We start from the raw sequence: 17,968 nt of genomic DNA on the forward strand, positions 1-17,968 counted from the left end.
AATCTATTATTCTAATTTAAATTTTTAAATACAGTTTTGAGCTTCTTAACATGCGCGTATATTTATTTAACAAGTATAGGACTATATGATGCAAAATATAGTAAGGCTATATGATATAATTCTCCTTAAATTATTTTAATTCTTCCTTTTAAAAAAATAATTTGAGGCCACCGTTTATCTTTTGCATTTCATATGTACATAGCATATGTCCAACGTAGGTCATCTTGTCAATAGTATCATACGAAAACTTGAATAAAATATTTTTACGGTGATCTTTTGTGTGTATGTTGCATATCTCTGTATATGGATATATTAAAACGAATCCTTATTGTTTCTTATAATTGATTAACGACTCTTTGGACGACTAGAGCAATAGCCCATTAAGGACAATGTGATATGAACTAGTAATATAACAAAGTCGCTGTTTTGGTTGATTTGTTGAGTGATAGTACATCATTTCCTTTAATACCAGATTGGCCCAAAGCGACGTTGTGGCGTTTCTTCAGTTGTTCTCTTGGCATCATTGGTGACATCATGGAAGGATACATAATGATATATGCCGTATAGAGACAGACATCCACTAAAAGCCAATCAACGAAAACTTAAAACACTAAGCACTTTTATTGTGAATGTATACAGCTGATGTCAGCTGTGCAACATCACTTGTAATCAAAACCTCAAGCGTGCAATATTAGAAACTATGGGAATGTCAGAAAAAATATTGAACCATTGTTAAAATTGAAACTTTAAAATGCAAAGTGTTATCACATCAGTAATCCTTAACCATCTATGATTGACATACAGAATAAAATTCACACAAGTTTGATATGCCCTGCCCATATTGTTTTTAGCTACATCAATTACGTTGATAATAACACACGAAATGATCTTCTTGGAAAAATAATTATTGTTCAAATTTCAAAGATTAAAAACATTCTTTGCAGTCCAATCTTGCTTTTGTTACCAACATGAATAATTGCGACTTTCCCGTCGTACGTTTTATCACCCTATAGACGGTATATTCATTTTAAACATTTTATTGATAGTAAATCAAAAGGATTGGACAACAGGCGAAGCCTACATGTATAAATGTACTCACTTTAAACATACAAGAATTAGAAATTAAATAATTTTCAAAATTGAATACTATGTAACAATCAATTAAAATATAAGTGGGAAATAAAGAAGTTTTCAAAAGTAATATCTAAATAGGTAACAAACAAAATCGGAATTGGAAGCTACCAAAATTTAGAGTAAAAAGACTTGTATCTGAGTTATCTTGTTTGTATCTTTACATTAATTTAATAAGCTTTTTGTGGTCTATGAATGATTTATTCGTAACAAAAGTTATTTAAATGAATGAAATTAAGTATAAACATTAAACAAAAAGACTGGAGAAAAAAGAAATCATTGACAGTAAAATGATATTTTTGTAATTTATTAACAAGAGATGCAACAGAAAAAAGAGAAATCTATTATAAATTATTAAGTATAATTTTACACAGTGCGTAATCATATTTTGTTAGTATTAACAATATAGGCCAATACTGCTAGTAAAATTTCTGTACTTTCTTCTGGATATATGTCCCATTTTTTTTTCAAAGAAGAGTATTTAAATCCAAAATTCTAAATTCCTAAGGTCAAAAGATAGCTGTAAACGATGTTAAAAAAACTGACAGACTCAGAAATAATGGCGGACAGCACTTTACTATACTGTCTGCATTTGGCAATAAATATGATGATAGGTCAAATTTTAGTTTGTTTTATTTAACAAATTAGTTATAAGAATAAAGTTGTCTGTGTCTCCTACATCTGCGTCTGTTTCTGTATCGTCTTCTGTACCCTGCAATATTCAAGTTCATAATGGACAGACTGAAGGAATGAGGTACATATAGACTACGGATAACCGACAGACCCAAAATAGTGCATACAAAGACGTTAAAGAGTACGTAAGACTTAAGTAGAAAATCACATTTAATAACGATGCTGATCTTCTAAATTCCAAAACTAAAAATTAAGATAAGAAAATTAGATGCAAAACCGAAAATGCAGCAGCTAGATGTTGACGCACAACAAACCTCTAAGTCATTTCGATTGAACAACAGATCATGTTCAAATTATTCCAAAAAAGGATCTCAGCTTTCTGCCATAAAAACAAAACACTTAAAACACCAGAGACGTATGACAACCTTGACGAAACAAAAAGACAGTGTCACGAAAAAGTTAAATACCAAATTGAAAGTCATTTGTAAATGGCACTCTGTCTTTACAATCGGAATTTTATTAAGAACAACGACGAACCAAAAAAAGGAAGTTGTTTCAAGAATATGTCCTAATCATGCTATATTTTTAAATTAAATTTCAAATACCGTTAAGGTATTTTTCAACGAAAAAAATCCTGAAAGGATACTGCAAGCAATTATATTTCTGAAATTTAACGGCAAGATGTACCTATGGAATGTTGAACGTATGTATACCTTATGATAGCTTGGAATCGCTTTTTACGAAGTATGACGAGTAACTACCAAGAAAAGATTACTGTTAAACATTAACATATATAGTTTGTGCAATTATTTCACCAGGATTGCCTCCCATTCACCACTAAAGTTAAATAATTTATTCGTATACCAATTTAGGCTAGACCAATAAACGTTAATCCTCTACTTGAATATCAAAGTATTGCAAATTAAGTTCATCAGCGACGCCTTTTATGGACGTTAATATGCGACCATCAAATGTAGATGAATTTGTATATCTTTAATGCATTGCTTTTTATAAAATTCGCTGTTAAAAAAAATAAACAATAGCGTTTGCACATAAAAGAAAGAGTCCATCGTTTACAGTTACTATCACTTTTCTCTTTCATCTATCCTAGACGTGACATTTTATGATCAACTCAGCGGGTGTTTCTAGAAAGCCAAGAACGCCTACACTGCCGGTGCACTCGATACATGCATAGGTTTTTAGTTCAGTTCTAGTTCGTGTTGCTCATACACTTATGTTTCTTTAGTTGTGTTATTTTTGCTATTGTTTAATGTTTTGTGTTTGTGTGTATTTTCCCTGTCTAGTCTTTAATCTTGGAATATATTATTTTGAATATTTTTTAACATTGGTTCCCTTTGATTATTCTTTTGTACCATAAGAGACATAGACTATGTTTAGTCTATGGACAATTGACTGACTTAAAGACTTACACTGTCTCGGTAGACAATAGAAAAGCGCCTGATCTATAAGACTTTGATCCTTGCCTTCAACAAGTTCTCCTTTTATCAAATATCCATTACGACAGATACAGGAATAACCACCTCGTTTGAATCCAAAGCCGGGTTGAAATACACACTGGAATGACACGCGTAGCAGTTTACCATTCAAAATATAAGTCATCTTTTGAAAAACATGAAAATATCCTGTAATAATTGTATCAACTTTGAACGAGTTTATTTGTGCTTTACCGGTAATTGCTTAAAATGTCTTGTGTATCGTATTTTTTCTGAGGAACTGTATTAAGATAATCCACGAAGATAAGTAGTCATGCTAATGGTTAACATTTTATCTAACATACAAGAGAAGAACTGGAATGTAAAGGTACGTGTAAACTATTGACAACAGCCAACTGACAAAAGAGAAAAAAAAAACATATCTACAAACATATAAAAATGGCAAAATAATTAAAGGCAAATGAAGAAACAGCAGACAGAAAAATTGAAGAACGAAACCGAATATTTAATAAGGGAATATACAATTATACAATGATAGAATGCAAACAAAAGACACAGCATGTACAGCCAAAACATAAAATAGGAATAACAAATCAGTGAACAATAGCCACATTTAAAGGATAAAAGTGAACTGAATATATATCTGTAAAATTAAATTACTAATTAAACGCTTCAAATTAAAGAAAATGAGGCCCAATTTTTGGACTAACAGCCTTGGTCATTGGCAAAAAGTTCTAAAAGTGAAGACTGTCGACCCAGACTGTTGAGATAAGGTGCAAAACAAAAAGAAACATACAACGTTATCAGTACAGAATAGCTAGGAAAGGTAATCACAAAAGCACAACTGAAACAAACAAAGAATCACATTCACAAAAGAAAAAAAAATATTAAAAAGTAATCTACTTATATAGATGTAGTAGATATATCTAACCTTTGTAGATCGAGGACATTTATGACTTCCGCTAAAGGAATTTTCAAAAGAATCAACTGAACCACCATGGTCATCACACTGGTTGAAATCGGTATCAGTTAACTCAATGTCAGCTGCAGCTACGCCCCTTAATAAAAATGATCGAAGTCATTGTGTCTTATACCATGCAGTAAGAATTAAGTAAGATAAAAACATAATGCTATTTTTATAGTAAGTACATTTTAGCTTTTGTCAGTAAGTATTGCATTAATTTACGTAAGACCAATCAATGCAACGATATCAGTGCGACAAAAACAACATGATAGTAAAATGAAGTGAAATTTCATCACAAAAAAAACCATTTTATTATGGCTTGTTCTCGTCACGTTTACATAAATATAGAATATTATTCTCTAACGCATACAATATATGGCGTAGAAGGTCATTCTTTATTGCGATGAATGACTTTTTAGTGAATAGATTACTAAGACAATATTCTTATTTTTTTAAATAACATTGTGTTTTATAACACAGAAATTAGTGTATGGTTATGTATTCAATGTTTGATTTAAAACCAAGATATACCGTTTATAGTCATTTCATACTTCAGTTTTCTTGAATACTTTATTTTAAAATAAATGTACATAAAGTCACACAGAAACACACACAAAAAATCTGTGTAATGTACATGTGTAATATATCAATTGTATGAATACCTACTCAAATATTGGTTTATTGTTATCATCTCTGCCAAATATTGGTGCAGAGAACGTAACCATCCAAACATCACTCCGTCCACAGTCAAAATAGGGTTCTGTCCAATGTCCATCACTTCGACTCGCATATAGTTTCAATATATCCTCAAATGTGCCACTAGAAATCACAGTAAATTTACTATTTTTATATTCAATTTTCTTACAAATGTGCGTGTACTATAGGTTCTCTGTATAACAGTTTGAATACCAGTCCATATAAAATTCAGACACTGCCTATGGTTAAGTGATTCATGGTGTAAAATACCCTACAGAACAAATGATTCATTTTTGGTCTACATATGCTATATTTGTATGTGATTATAGTCTTTTCTGTATTTCGATCTGTAGTTTTCAGAAAGCTACACTTTAACCTCCCACTAAAATCAACCAAATCAAACCAAATCAAGGACAATAACTCTTGCAAAGTGCTAATTTCATGAAAAATCTATACAAATTTTATCTCAAAAGGGCAACATCCAAATGAAAAACTATGGCTGGTTTTATTGCCCATAGCTAATTCTGAACAAGAAATAAAAGTGAAGTTGGTGGGTTTTTGACATGCATGAAATATATATATATATATATATTTGTCATGCGTTAGGGAAAATATCCGCACATTATATCGCGGGAAAGTTTCTTACAATTAAGACAGAAACCGTTGGATGACCTTGAAAAACTAATATGGCAAGAAAAATGAATAGGCAGCCCAAAACAAAAGATGTGGTCCATAAATTTAACTTGGAATCACGCCAGACGTTAAATGATTAAGTCCGATCGTGGTTTCTTAGTTCTCTTATTATTTTATTTTGTAATTCTACGTGTAAAATTGTTTACAAGACTTATATACTTGTATTGTATATAGTGGAATTTCTTGGTGCTGGATTTTTTTCCTATATCGATACATTTGGATTTGAAAACATCTTACATACAATTTTATGGGATTAAGATCTTCCTTTGTATTTTATTTGAATACTGCTGATGAGAGCATGTACAGCATATCGAAATTAGAAGTGTTATACGATTGGTATTTTTGTATTTTATATACCGATGTAACATTTTCCTTAAACCTTCTGCAATTTGCAAAATGAAGAAATATATCTAATACACATGTATACAAACTTGATATTTGTCCTCGTGAAAATAGTTGAAGCATTCTTCCAATCCTTCGAAGCTAGCGATGTGTACCAATTTGCATGCTGATAGTCATACGAAAATGACAGATCGAAATCAACCACTACGCCATCTCGGTTTATCGCATATGGAGCAAACAAATTATGCCTAGGGATTAAACCAGGCTTGAAAGCCATAGTTGACCCTTTGTCAGTTGGCATTCCTGTTATAACAGCAGTTCTTGTAAACAGGAAAAATAAGTTGTCTCTGATACTTCCTAATGCTCCACCCTCTTGAAATATTCTGGTTGACATGTAGTTGGCGTTGAACAAAGCAAGTATAGTATATCGCTCCCATCGTGAATAGTCCATTTGAATGTTCAGGGATTCACTCGTACCCGGTACACACTTTTTAGCATTTACATTCTGAATCTTTTCTAGCATTGTCATCAATTGGTTTCTTTCGATGAACTTTTGTTGTCTGTTTTCTATAATATTTAAGAAATTACGGTGTGTGTTAGAAGTTTTTAAGTGGTGATAGAAATAGTCATACTTAAGAGTTGTCAGCAATCATGATTTATTACAAACACTCGGTTTTAATATCACAAAATTTTAAAACATGACTTTTTTGTATAAAATTACGTACGATTGAAATTTAAAAAATGATTTGTGTCATTAAACCAAAACAAAAAAAAGTTAATATTGACGACAAATTAGCTCATCCTGTCAGAGTGCATCTTTCATATCTATTACAAAATATTTTATTATGCCCATAAGGATGTTTCAAGCTGTAGACGAAACGTGTGATCCAATAGAAGACAGTGCATAATCATATTTCATTACTTTGATCGTATACATGTACCTATATACATGTATCATAACATTAACAAGTCTTTAAAGAATGGTCTAATAAATGTTTTTCGTAGCTTAATCAGGCTAGACAGATGAGCACTGAATATCAAAGTATATCTGCATATCATGCATGCAATTATGTATGCACGTTTACACTATACCAGACCACCTTTATGATTGGGTTTTTTTTAACGACATGGAATACCAATACAGTCCTCTCACGGTTGATGTTAGAGGGTTAGTAGAACCAACTGATTTTGGTGGCGGAGCCCATCCTTCGGGATACCTGACCAAAGAACTCGATCAGAGTATGTCCTACTAGCGCTGGACTGCTGTGTTGACACTTTGGCCTACTCCCAGATCCCACGTGGGTCCGAGATCGTTTCCTCACTCTGTTTGGGAGTACATCAACGTGTAGTGTGAGAGAACCTTGAAATTCATTTTGGTTTATATGGGGCTTTTATATGTAAACCTTTTTATCGCTCTGTATCAATTGATTTTTAGTCTGCAGTTTTCAAAGTTGAAATTATTAACAATCAAACTGACTTGTACTTAGTTAGAGATGTCCATGTGACTCATGGTTGTCAATTATCTATTATGAGTTATAGCCAAACTTTTTTATTGGTTCAGCTTTATATTTCAGTTATGGTATTTACGCGTCAGTTCGAGGTCGAGACATGAACGATATAACAACATACATGTAGCAATGCATTGTGATCAAAGTCAGTGTGTGTTCTTGAAATACACATTGTTCCACCCCTCATAGACAAAACTTCAGATAATTTACACATTTTAATTAGTTTATTATTGTCCATCATGAATCATGACAAAAAGGGTACATACGTATAAAAACTGGTTCCCTCCATTTGTGAAGCATGTATCGAGTAGATGGATAGTGATAATGATGATATGCTGTAATATAAATATAAACTTATTTATATTCAAATTACATTTTAAATATATATATATATAATCGGGCTATCAAAAAAGAACCAAAGCAATAAATTGACTACGTCGAATTAGTTTTAAGATATTAATTTTCAGTGGTAGACATGTGATTACGAAAACAAGTGGTTTTAACGTTATATAGTTTATTTCTTTTCTTAATTATGATGACTGGGTCAAGGAAATATCATATTTATTCATTAAAGCAAATATTATCAAGCAATGAAAACAAGCACAGTATTTAACCCAACATTTCTATCGGAAATGCCTGTTCCAAATCAGAACTGTTGTTTTGGCTTCAAACTTTCCATTTTTTACCCGGATATTGCCATTTGTTAAACAGACTTTCCAGTTATTCGTTTGGCTATGTTTAGAGTTTATCAGTCCGGTAGTTTTGTTCTTATCTTTCATTTTCTTTGAATATATGATTTATTACAGCACAGTAATGTGTTACCTACCGCCATTTTCTTTCATATAACACATGTGCCTTATTTCCCAAGTTTCGGCATGTTCTACATCTGTGCTACTCAACTCGACCCCATTCTTACAAACACATGAATAACCCCCTTGCCTAAAACCATGCCCTGGATTAAACATGCACTGAAACAAAACACGTTTTGGTGAATATTAAAACGACAGAAATGAATACTGATAAAAGTAAAGAGTTGTAAAAAAACCGATTTGTTACAAAGTGAATCCAAGAATGTCCCATGTGAACAGAAAAGTCTTTACAAGGATCTGTATATACATAATACACTGTATTAAATTCAAAATCATTCTAACAGTTTTAATAAGAAACAAATACACATCAAGCTCCTAACAGCATCTACCGTTTGAAATCATTGTAGACACTGCGGCCGGAACTCCCAGAAATGCAAACATCTTGCAAAGTCGGGAAAAATGAATGATTTTACGCAAAATATTCGACATTTGATTTGGAGTGTGTCCGAAAATTTGAAATTCTTATTTGCAGCGATGAGTAAGAAACGGAATGAATTTCTTCAGCTGTGTGGAGCTTGTGTCTGTATGTATATGTATAATAAATAACTTTCCTTCGTAAATCTCGGACATTTATGGGTCCCCCTAAAAGCATTAAAGAAAACATCAGACGGTTTATCTCCATCACATTGGTTGATATCAAGGGTAGACAGACGAATATCAATGGCAGCAACAGCCCTAAAATAAACAGTATATCCAGCTTCAAAATATTTCCTATATTGAATACAAACGTGTGTCAGTAGTCGGTCCGGGATGTGGGCGCTCCGAAGTTAGAACCCCTTAAAAATTATTTTTTGGGGAAAATTGTGTTTATTTTGTGCAAAGGATTGGCAATAATAACAAATAATATCATTACATCACATTTATCTAGATACTTAATTAAACCCTTCACCCCCTCCATTCTATTATTTCTGGATTCGACCAGAGTTTGTTTTAAATGTGCATATAAAGTCGCCGAATTAGGTTTCAAATGACCTCAAGTCTCAAGTTGCAAAATATTGGCAAATGTAATATAATTTCTTCTTCCAAGCAGTAATAAGTAAAATTTTAAAATGCTTATTTTTTGCCCCTCTCTTAACCATTAGAGCATTATAATAATTCTATGTACTACATATTTAATTTTCTGAATTGAAGGTCATTGTTAATGTCATTGAGAACTTACTGCAAAATGTGTTCACCAGTAGGTTTCCTGCCGAGTAGAGGTGTAGAGTATGAAATTAACCACTCATTAACCTCGCCACAGTCAAAGAATGGTTTGACCCACCGTCCGTCAGACGGTGTCAAATGAATTTGTATCCTGGTAGTCGTTGAATTGTCACTAGGAAAAAATAGTATGTGTTGAATAGATAAATTGATTCAAATATTAAATTTTAACTGACAATCTTTTTGGAGAAACATAATAATTATAAGCAACAAAAATCAGTGAAATAACATGGGCAAAAAAGAATGAAAATGAGTATATTCATTTTCAATTGTGAAAATCTTTCAAGAAAGAAAAAAAAGTGTCCAATTCGGTGGGTGTTGGGCTTGCATATTTCACATTTAACATTGCCTGATTGTAATTTGCTGCATAAATTATAGACATTACCAACAGAAAGTATAACGGAAGCAAGATTTTATTTCGTATACAATAATGTGACAACGGAATACAGTCATGCGTTAAACTGAATTCACTTCATTCTTGTCATTATTTTATACATATCTTGTTTTATTAGTCACAATATGTTGCCAGATATGATATACATAATTAAATACACGAGTAATTGTAAATGTGCATGTCTTATTCCAACAAATGTTAAACGAGCTACTGTCTGGTAAACTGCACTGCAGGGAAAAGTTTTAAGTCAGAAGAATTCATTAAAATAGTCTTGATTTGCAATAATATAGACACATTACAAGCATTGTTCTGCTTAGTAAATAATATAAATTTCCAATATATATCGTACCAATTCGACTACTTCGATAAATATTGTACTTTCATAGTTTAAAAAGAATAAAAGTGCTAAATGCGGATATCTATAAAATAATGTTGTATAACTTAAGCCTCAATTACATTTCATTTAGCTGAACACATAGTGTAATCAGGTAATTTTACTATAAGTTATTTCCCTACAAACGATAGTCTCAATTCAATGGTGTCAGAAAATTGTACCCTCTGGTTTTAACAACAAAACATGGGGAGGAAATGGATTGAATGTTGCAAGGTTGATTTTTTAATGCGGTAATTCTTTTAATGTTATTTGCTTCATGGCAAGCCTTGTTTGAAAACAAACAATAAGTGCGTTTACAAAAAGAATATAAAAAATCGTCCGCAAGGTAATGTTTACTCACAGTTTTCGTTCTGTTAACCATAAGCCTGTCTCTTGAATAATTTGAAAATTGAGCAGTGTAACTACACCAACGCCAATAACGTTCATATATGATTAGTCTCAATATGATAAAGAATAGACTCGATTTAATTTAATAATAATAATAATAATAAACGAACAAACAAATAAACGAGCAACAAAAATGAGCAGAATATGCAGCAAAACACTCACTTGAAATCTGCCTTTTAGTTGTTAATGAATGGTTCAAAGTTACATGAGTTAATACTTCTTCAATTTACCTAACAAGGATACTACATGGATACATTCATGAATGCATGTTGTTAATATCTAACCTGGCTATTGTGGTTGAAGTTACATTTTTTACGTTGTCGAATTTCTTGTTTGCATGGACAGTATACCATTCTCCTAATGAACCAGCTTTTGTATAGTCATAAGAATCAGAGAGATCGACAGTAATAATTGTTCCATTTTTGTTGACAGCATCCGGTGCAAAAAGGTCATGACGTAGGAAGACTCCACGTGTAAAAGCGAGGGGAACACTAAAGACGGTAGGTAAACCGGCTATTAAGGCTGTTCTTGCAAAGTTATAAAAATGAAAATCTGGGACCGGGTCTAAAGTTCCTGAAATATTTCTAGTAAACATGTTAGAAAGATAGAGTGGTAAAAGCGTATAGTCTTTAAAAGCAGAAAAATTAATTTCCAGATCCAGGTGTAGCTTAGTGGGATCGAGATTATGACAGTTTGCCGCATCAACACTGTTAGCGTGTTCCAACAAATTGAGTACATTTGGGTCTCTTGGTTGTTGATGATACCGATAGTAGTTTCTTTTTTCTCGCCCTGAAAAAAAGAATTATAATATAGTAATAATATGAGGAAGGTGAAACGTTTAACGCTGCCGGAAAATACATATGAATTGAAACACCTATGTCCTTTCAAAATTTTTGTCAGCCCTGTAATTATCTTTCAAAATGGTGAAATGTGTTGTCATATACGGTTTTATTGTCTTTATGCATTTTTTTATTGTGATGGTCAGAAATACGTATGGGCCGAAATGTACGGCTTTGGTAAGGAATTGTGGGTTGTGGCAGTCATGGTTCGAAATGTCTTCGGTGCGAATCGTCCGGACTTGAAAAGCTGTATTTCGTCATTTTCGTAAACATTCGGGTGTCATGTTTTGACCGTCCCTATCTTATAAATAGCTAAGATTTGATTTGTATTTACTCATCGAATCTAGCTAATGTTTCATAGACTGGTGTGGTTCTCAACCGCAGTTTCAGAGTATACGAAAATGAAGCTGCCATTATACTGTTAATGTTACAGCCATTTATGTATTATTTGTTCCGATATAGATCGAAGAGTCATAGGAAGCCTTGAGCTGACATGTTTAAGCTCGTAGGGGTTGTTGTCTGTGAAATTTTCACCGTATATATTCTCGTTAGATTCATGTAAGAAAGAAAGCATTTCCAGGTAGGCAATACATTCCCCATGTCCTCTAACTCTGAAACTTCCAAAAGAATTTTACTCAAAATTAGTATTTATGTCGATAAAGATTAATTTTAGAACAACTTTAAATGGCTGAGTGGGAACGAAATCGGAAGAGAGATGACAGAATAATCAATATCAAGTTTTGTACTATTTGAGTAGAACATAACTTTCACCTCTATACAAATATATAGTTCTTGGTAGAGATTCCTCATACTTTGTAAGAAATAATTCCCAATCATCTTCCAAATATACGGAGAAAGATGTTTACAAAATGCTGGAATTTGTAATCGACAACATATTTGTCCAGTGTGGTGGACCTGTTTTTCAACAAACGGTCGGCATTCCAATGGGAACAAATTGTGCTCCTTTACTTGCTGACCTATTCATTTACTCTTATGAGGCTGACTTTATAGCTGATCTGGTCAGAAAAAAAGAATATCGTTTGGCTAGTTCCTTCAATCTCAGTTTCCGCTATATAGATGACGTATTATCTTTAAACAATTCGGGGATTTGATACATCGCATCTACCCAAAAGAACTTGAGATAAAGGATACTACAGACACTGTGAAGTCAACCTCAAATCTTGACCTAAACTTAGAAATCAATGGTAAAGGAAAACTATTGACCAAACTTTACAACAAACGTGATGACTTTCATTCAGAATTATCAACTTTCCTTTCATCTGTGGCAACATCCCTTCTGCACCTGCGTATGGAGTGTTCATATCACAACTCATACGTTATGCCAGAGCTTGCCAAAACTACGCAGACTTTTTGTATCGTGCTAGAACTCTAACAAATAGGCTTCTGGAACAGGGTTATGTTGCTACAATATTGAAGTCATCACTACAGAAGTTTTATGGTCGTCATCATGAACTCGTGGATCGTTATGGTGTATCCATCTGCACCATGAAAACTGATTTATTCAACGGGTCGCAGTTTTCCTTTCCTCGCTGGTCTACCCCGGACTTGACTTTTTATGAGCAACTCGGCGGGTGTTTCTAGAAAAGCAGATGACGCTTACCCTACAGGTGCACCTGGTCCATGCTCCCAGTTTTTAGTGGAGTCCGAGTTGCTCATTTGCTTTTGTTACTCTGTATGTATGATTTTAGTTACTTTATGTTCTTTGTTGTGTATGTCTGTTTTCCATGTCTGGTCTTTGTCCCTGGATTACATTCTTTTGATTACCGTTATAACCTCGGTTCCCTTGATTACTCTTTCAAATTACGCATTTTATCAACAAAGATGCCTAAAATATTCATAAATATGTGACTGTTTTAAAAAAAACAAATCTCGCTTACAGGGCCAAATTTGATTTGCATAACCCCAAAGCATTCCTAATCCATTGATCAATAAAATTTGAAAATAGAGTATATGCCCCTCCCCGTCTTCCGTAATTCCAAGTAGTATAAATAAGAATATTACAGATGTCCGTATAATGTACACTTGAACGCGTGTTTAAAAGTTTTATATTTATATGATTAACAGAGGGGATACCTTCATTCCAAATGCTGAGTACACAAGAATAATGTTTTAAGTATGGAGCGCCAGCGTAGTGGAAGCAAAATACACACAATTTTCCCAAAGGAGTTTGATTTTCGTACATAATATTGCCAAAATAAGAGTTACTGTAGTTGAGCGTTGAAATGTCAATACTCCATAAAATTATTAGGTTGCGTATGGTTAATCCGACCATAGATTTGAAATTTTGTACGACGGATGTTTATACAAGTAAACATAATTGATGTGTGAAGGTCCAAAGATGTTTCAAGTAATGTACCCAATGAAATCATGACTTTCATAATCTTACATTTCATGATTTTCGAATATCACTTCATTTCTCCTGAATGCACACACACGAAATATAGCTCACATAATATTTGTTGGATAATATTCAATTAAACACATGTTTCGTCTTTATTTTTTGCATTTAATCATACACTTTTACAAGTACTGATACTTATTTGCATATTATTCAATGGTTTAAAGAGTAATCAAGGGAACCAAGGTTATAGCGGTAATCGAAAGAATGTAATCCAGGGACAAAGATCAGACATGGAAAACAGACACACACAACAAAGAACATAAAGTAACTAAAATCATACATACAAAGTAACAAAAGTAAATGAGCAACTCTGACTCGAGGTTTAATCCTGGTTTGCCCACATTTAATTATACCAATTACCAATTAGTTAAATAAACAAAAAAGACAAAGGGTTTACTGACCATAAAATTTTATAGTCTGTTCTAAATAGAAAGGTGGTATATATGTATGTTTCTTTGTACATGTATATAGAGGATTTTTTGTTTAACTGTATAGTTTATTTTTAATGTATAAATCCAAAAAAAAGATGAATAACATATCTTTATATCTTTAATATTTAATTCATTTGAAGTCAATTACAATTAATTTTAACAATTGATTTTGACTGCAACAACATTGAAAGTAATCTTAACTATTATATTGCATATCAGACATATAATAGCACATATAATACATATTTATATTATGGAAACAAAATTAAAGATACATATGTTAAAAACAAAATATATGAAGCACTACAATATATATAGACCATAATAAAACAAAAATTTACAAACTATGCAAATTATATTTCAGAATATATTAAAAACAGTGTTAATATATACAAATTACAAGACACACAATATTTACAATATCAATTATAAATCACAGTCTTTTAATCCAAGTGGAGGAGATGGGATGCTGCGTCGGCGTAGTCTACAACGTTGATGAGTCCTTGTTGGTACCTCTCTTTGAGTTGCTGAAGTCTGGTGTCGATGACTCTGTATCTGCGTCTCTTTGGTGGGCAAACTCCTCCTGCTGCATACTGGATGATGGTGCATTCTGTAACTGCCTGTGTCGACTGTAGTAACTCTATGATCTGGTAGATATTTGGGTGGGCATGCTGGACTTCCTTCTTGATCTTTTTGTGCCATTATTCAAGGTAGTTAGTGGTACGGGGTCCTTCGGTCTGGTAGTGGTTCCATAGGAAGCGTTGTCTTTCAACCCAAAACTCGGTCACATAGTCGGTGAATGATGTGTCGGGTACGTTGTCAGCTTCTACAATGTCTTCGAGTGCGTTGAGCCATGCATCTTCAACTAGGTGCTGTGGATCCAGTGGTAGAACTGCTGCTCGTCGTACAAGTCGGGTGATGTCGTTGTTCTCCTTGTAGTAAGTCTGAAGTCCGCATTTCTGTGTCTTTCGCCAAATGCACTGTGTAAAGTGAAAGAAGCATCCTCTGACGGTGACCCCTGGGAAGACAGTGCGTGCTGCGTTGTTGGTTGCTGTCTCATAGTCGATGAACACTGAGTACATCTCCAGTAAACTCTGTCGTTGCATCTATTCTTCACTCTGAAACGGTGACCTCCTAAGACCAAACTATCTCTGCCAGACTTGTTCTGGACGTACTGAAGTGGTTGAAGTTGCGCGTTTGCCATACTTGCTTTGAATGATGCAAAACTAAAACAACTTCCTATTTATAATGCTGATAATTTGTAAGAAGAGTTCAAATTAAATACAGTTAACAGCTTGGATAAGCTGACAAGGCCTGCTTCAAAAGCATAGCTTTGGTGGTTCAGACATGAAACTCCTAGCTTGGATGCAGAATAGTATTCACATTATGTCAACTATTAAGCTTGGATACTGAACAGTTTCAATTTTCAAATTGATTAATAAATTGAATTCATAATATTATTTAATTTTAAAATGAAATGAAATAATATAATTACACAGTTAAACAATAAAGAAAGTGCAAATATTAAAATAATTTCTAAATAGTATCATTAATTTTATTTTTTTTAACAAGTACCATGCATTTAACTGTATTATTTGTCATAATCAGTTTTAAAAATTCATATTTTGTTGAACATATTCAAAAATATTTCATCAAAATCATACTTACTTTAGGATTTTTAAGGTATTTCATCAAAATTGTATAAATTTTGCAAAGTTTCTATTAAAATTAAGCATAAAACTGAATGTTTTATTGAACATTTTCAAGACTTTTCATCAAAATCATAGATGTTTTGGCAAATTTCTAAGTTATTTGGTCCAAATTGTATAAGTTTTGCTTTTTTTTATATTAAAATTAAGCACAAAATTGAATATTTTGTGTATATATTTAATTATAAAGTACATATTTTTGGCAAATGTTAAGGTATTTGGTCAAAATTGTATAAATTTTACAAATTAAAATTGCGCATATTTCTAAAGAGTTTGCAAAAGATTTATTATTCAAATGTTTATATTTCACTCCATTCAATAGTAAATTATAGGTTTTTTACAAGATTTTACAGGTAAAATACAGGGAAAACATATACTACAATTCAGAAATAGACTTTAATTGTTAAAACAACATAACCCCTTATGTTTATTTATACTAGTAATTAAAAGTGGGCAAACCAGGATGACACCTCGGACTCCACTAAAAACTGGGAGCATGGACCAGGTGCACCGGTTAAAAAAATAACTAAAATATCAGCAACTTATAACGGCATGAATGCATTTTTTGTTGAACTCGTTATATCTTTATCATTGGTGCAACAAATTAGTCCCATCACGAAAGCATCACACAAAAAAAAAGAGAAAATGAAAAGAAATTACCCTAGACACGACACACCCCCCCCGCCCCCTCGCTCCTTGAGAAAAACATAAAACATATTAACGCAAACAATTCAAAAAGAAATTGTTATTTCCTTGTTAGTATTTAATATATCTGAAAAAAAGACTTTTTACGATGTATCAAAGCCCTCATAAACAAATGATTTCTTAACGCTTGTCATTATCATTTTGTTTGTGAATATCACATGCATATCTTCTCCGTGAATACAGTTCTTTCTACACAGAACGTATCTTCCGTAAAGCATCATAACGGCATGACTATAGTATTAATTTATAAGGTTTTCCGTATTGGCTTAGTTATTGGTCCGATGTATCTTTAATCTTTAAGATAAAAAAATGATAGTCTCCTCATCGTTAGTAACTTTAAATAAATGTATATGTATTGAGTAACATACATGTACTTTTTCCGTATTTACCTCTGCATTTGCCATGAACGTATTATTAAAATTTTTTTGTCATTTTCAGATTTAAAACAAAATAGGGGCTTCATTGCTAGTAGTAAGGGCATTCAGTCTAGTCTTAATATTAACCTTATTTTGATAAAAAGTAATTATTTATTCAATTAAGTCAACAAATATAATAATAATAATAATAATAACAATAATAAAAATAAAAATAATAATGTCTCATACTTATTTATATTTAAATGCCTGTATCCTTTTTCTTTCAGGATAGCGCTATGTTTATTCAATTAAACATTCTTGAAATGTTCCATTACATTTTAAGTATTCTGAAGACCTTACCTGCTGAGCATTGCATAAAGTTACTGATAAAATAACAGCTAATTAGCAAATAAAAGTTCATTATAAAACCGCATCAAAAGTTAGCTTCTAACGCCTCAGTGCGTCTTCAAGATTTCACTAACATTGATAGTATTTATATATAATATCTATGATTATAAAATATTGAAACGACAGATGCAGCGTTAATATTTTTATTCTAATTTCATCCTACAAAAATATCGATCGTGTTCAACATCTTTTTCTGAATCGATCCAAAATAAAACACAAAAAGAAACAATAAAAGCTGCTGATGTTTTAAATATATATAAAAAAACACGGACAGACAACAAAATTATGCAGTCGTTCATTATTTGTTGAGATTGTACATGTATACACGTGTTTTGATTAAGTAAAATTGTTCAAAGGTATTATTATTATTAATCAAACATTGGATTCATGAACACAGTTTTACGGAAATTTCCGTCCTTTTCAGAAAATGTTA

General features: G+C 32.3%; 1 protein-coding gene across 1 annotated transcript; it reads right to left on the minus strand.

Annotated features, from left to right (window-relative positions):
* Positions 1 to 1,746: 1,746 nt before the first annotated feature.
* Positions 1,747 to 17,606, minus strand: LOC148620337 (uncharacterized). The gene is made up of 11 exons (XM_088581136.1): positions 17,488 to 17,606; positions 10,950 to 11,454; positions 9,450 to 9,605; positions 8,842 to 8,965; positions 8,248 to 8,389; positions 7,688 to 7,756; positions 6,003 to 6,480; positions 4,849 to 5,001; positions 4,150 to 4,276; positions 3,195 to 3,384; positions 1,747 to 1,843 (listed from the first exon to the last, which is right to left on the minus strand). Exons 1-11 carry the CDS (start codon positions 17,546 to 17,548, stop codon positions 1,776 to 1,778), a joined length of 2,073 nt encoding a protein of 690 aa, XP_088437262.1. The 5' UTR covers positions 17,549 to 17,606; the 3' UTR covers positions 1,747 to 1,775.
* Positions 17,607 to 17,968: the final 362 nt, after the last annotated feature.

Source organism: Perna viridis, chromosome 4 (assembly GCF_037379345.1).
Source record: "Perna viridis isolate PV_CMFRI_1.1 ecotype Kerala chromosome 4, ASM3737934v1, whole genome shotgun sequence".
Lineage (NCBI taxonomy): Eukaryota > Metazoa > Mollusca > Bivalvia > Mytilida > Mytilidae > Perna > Perna viridis.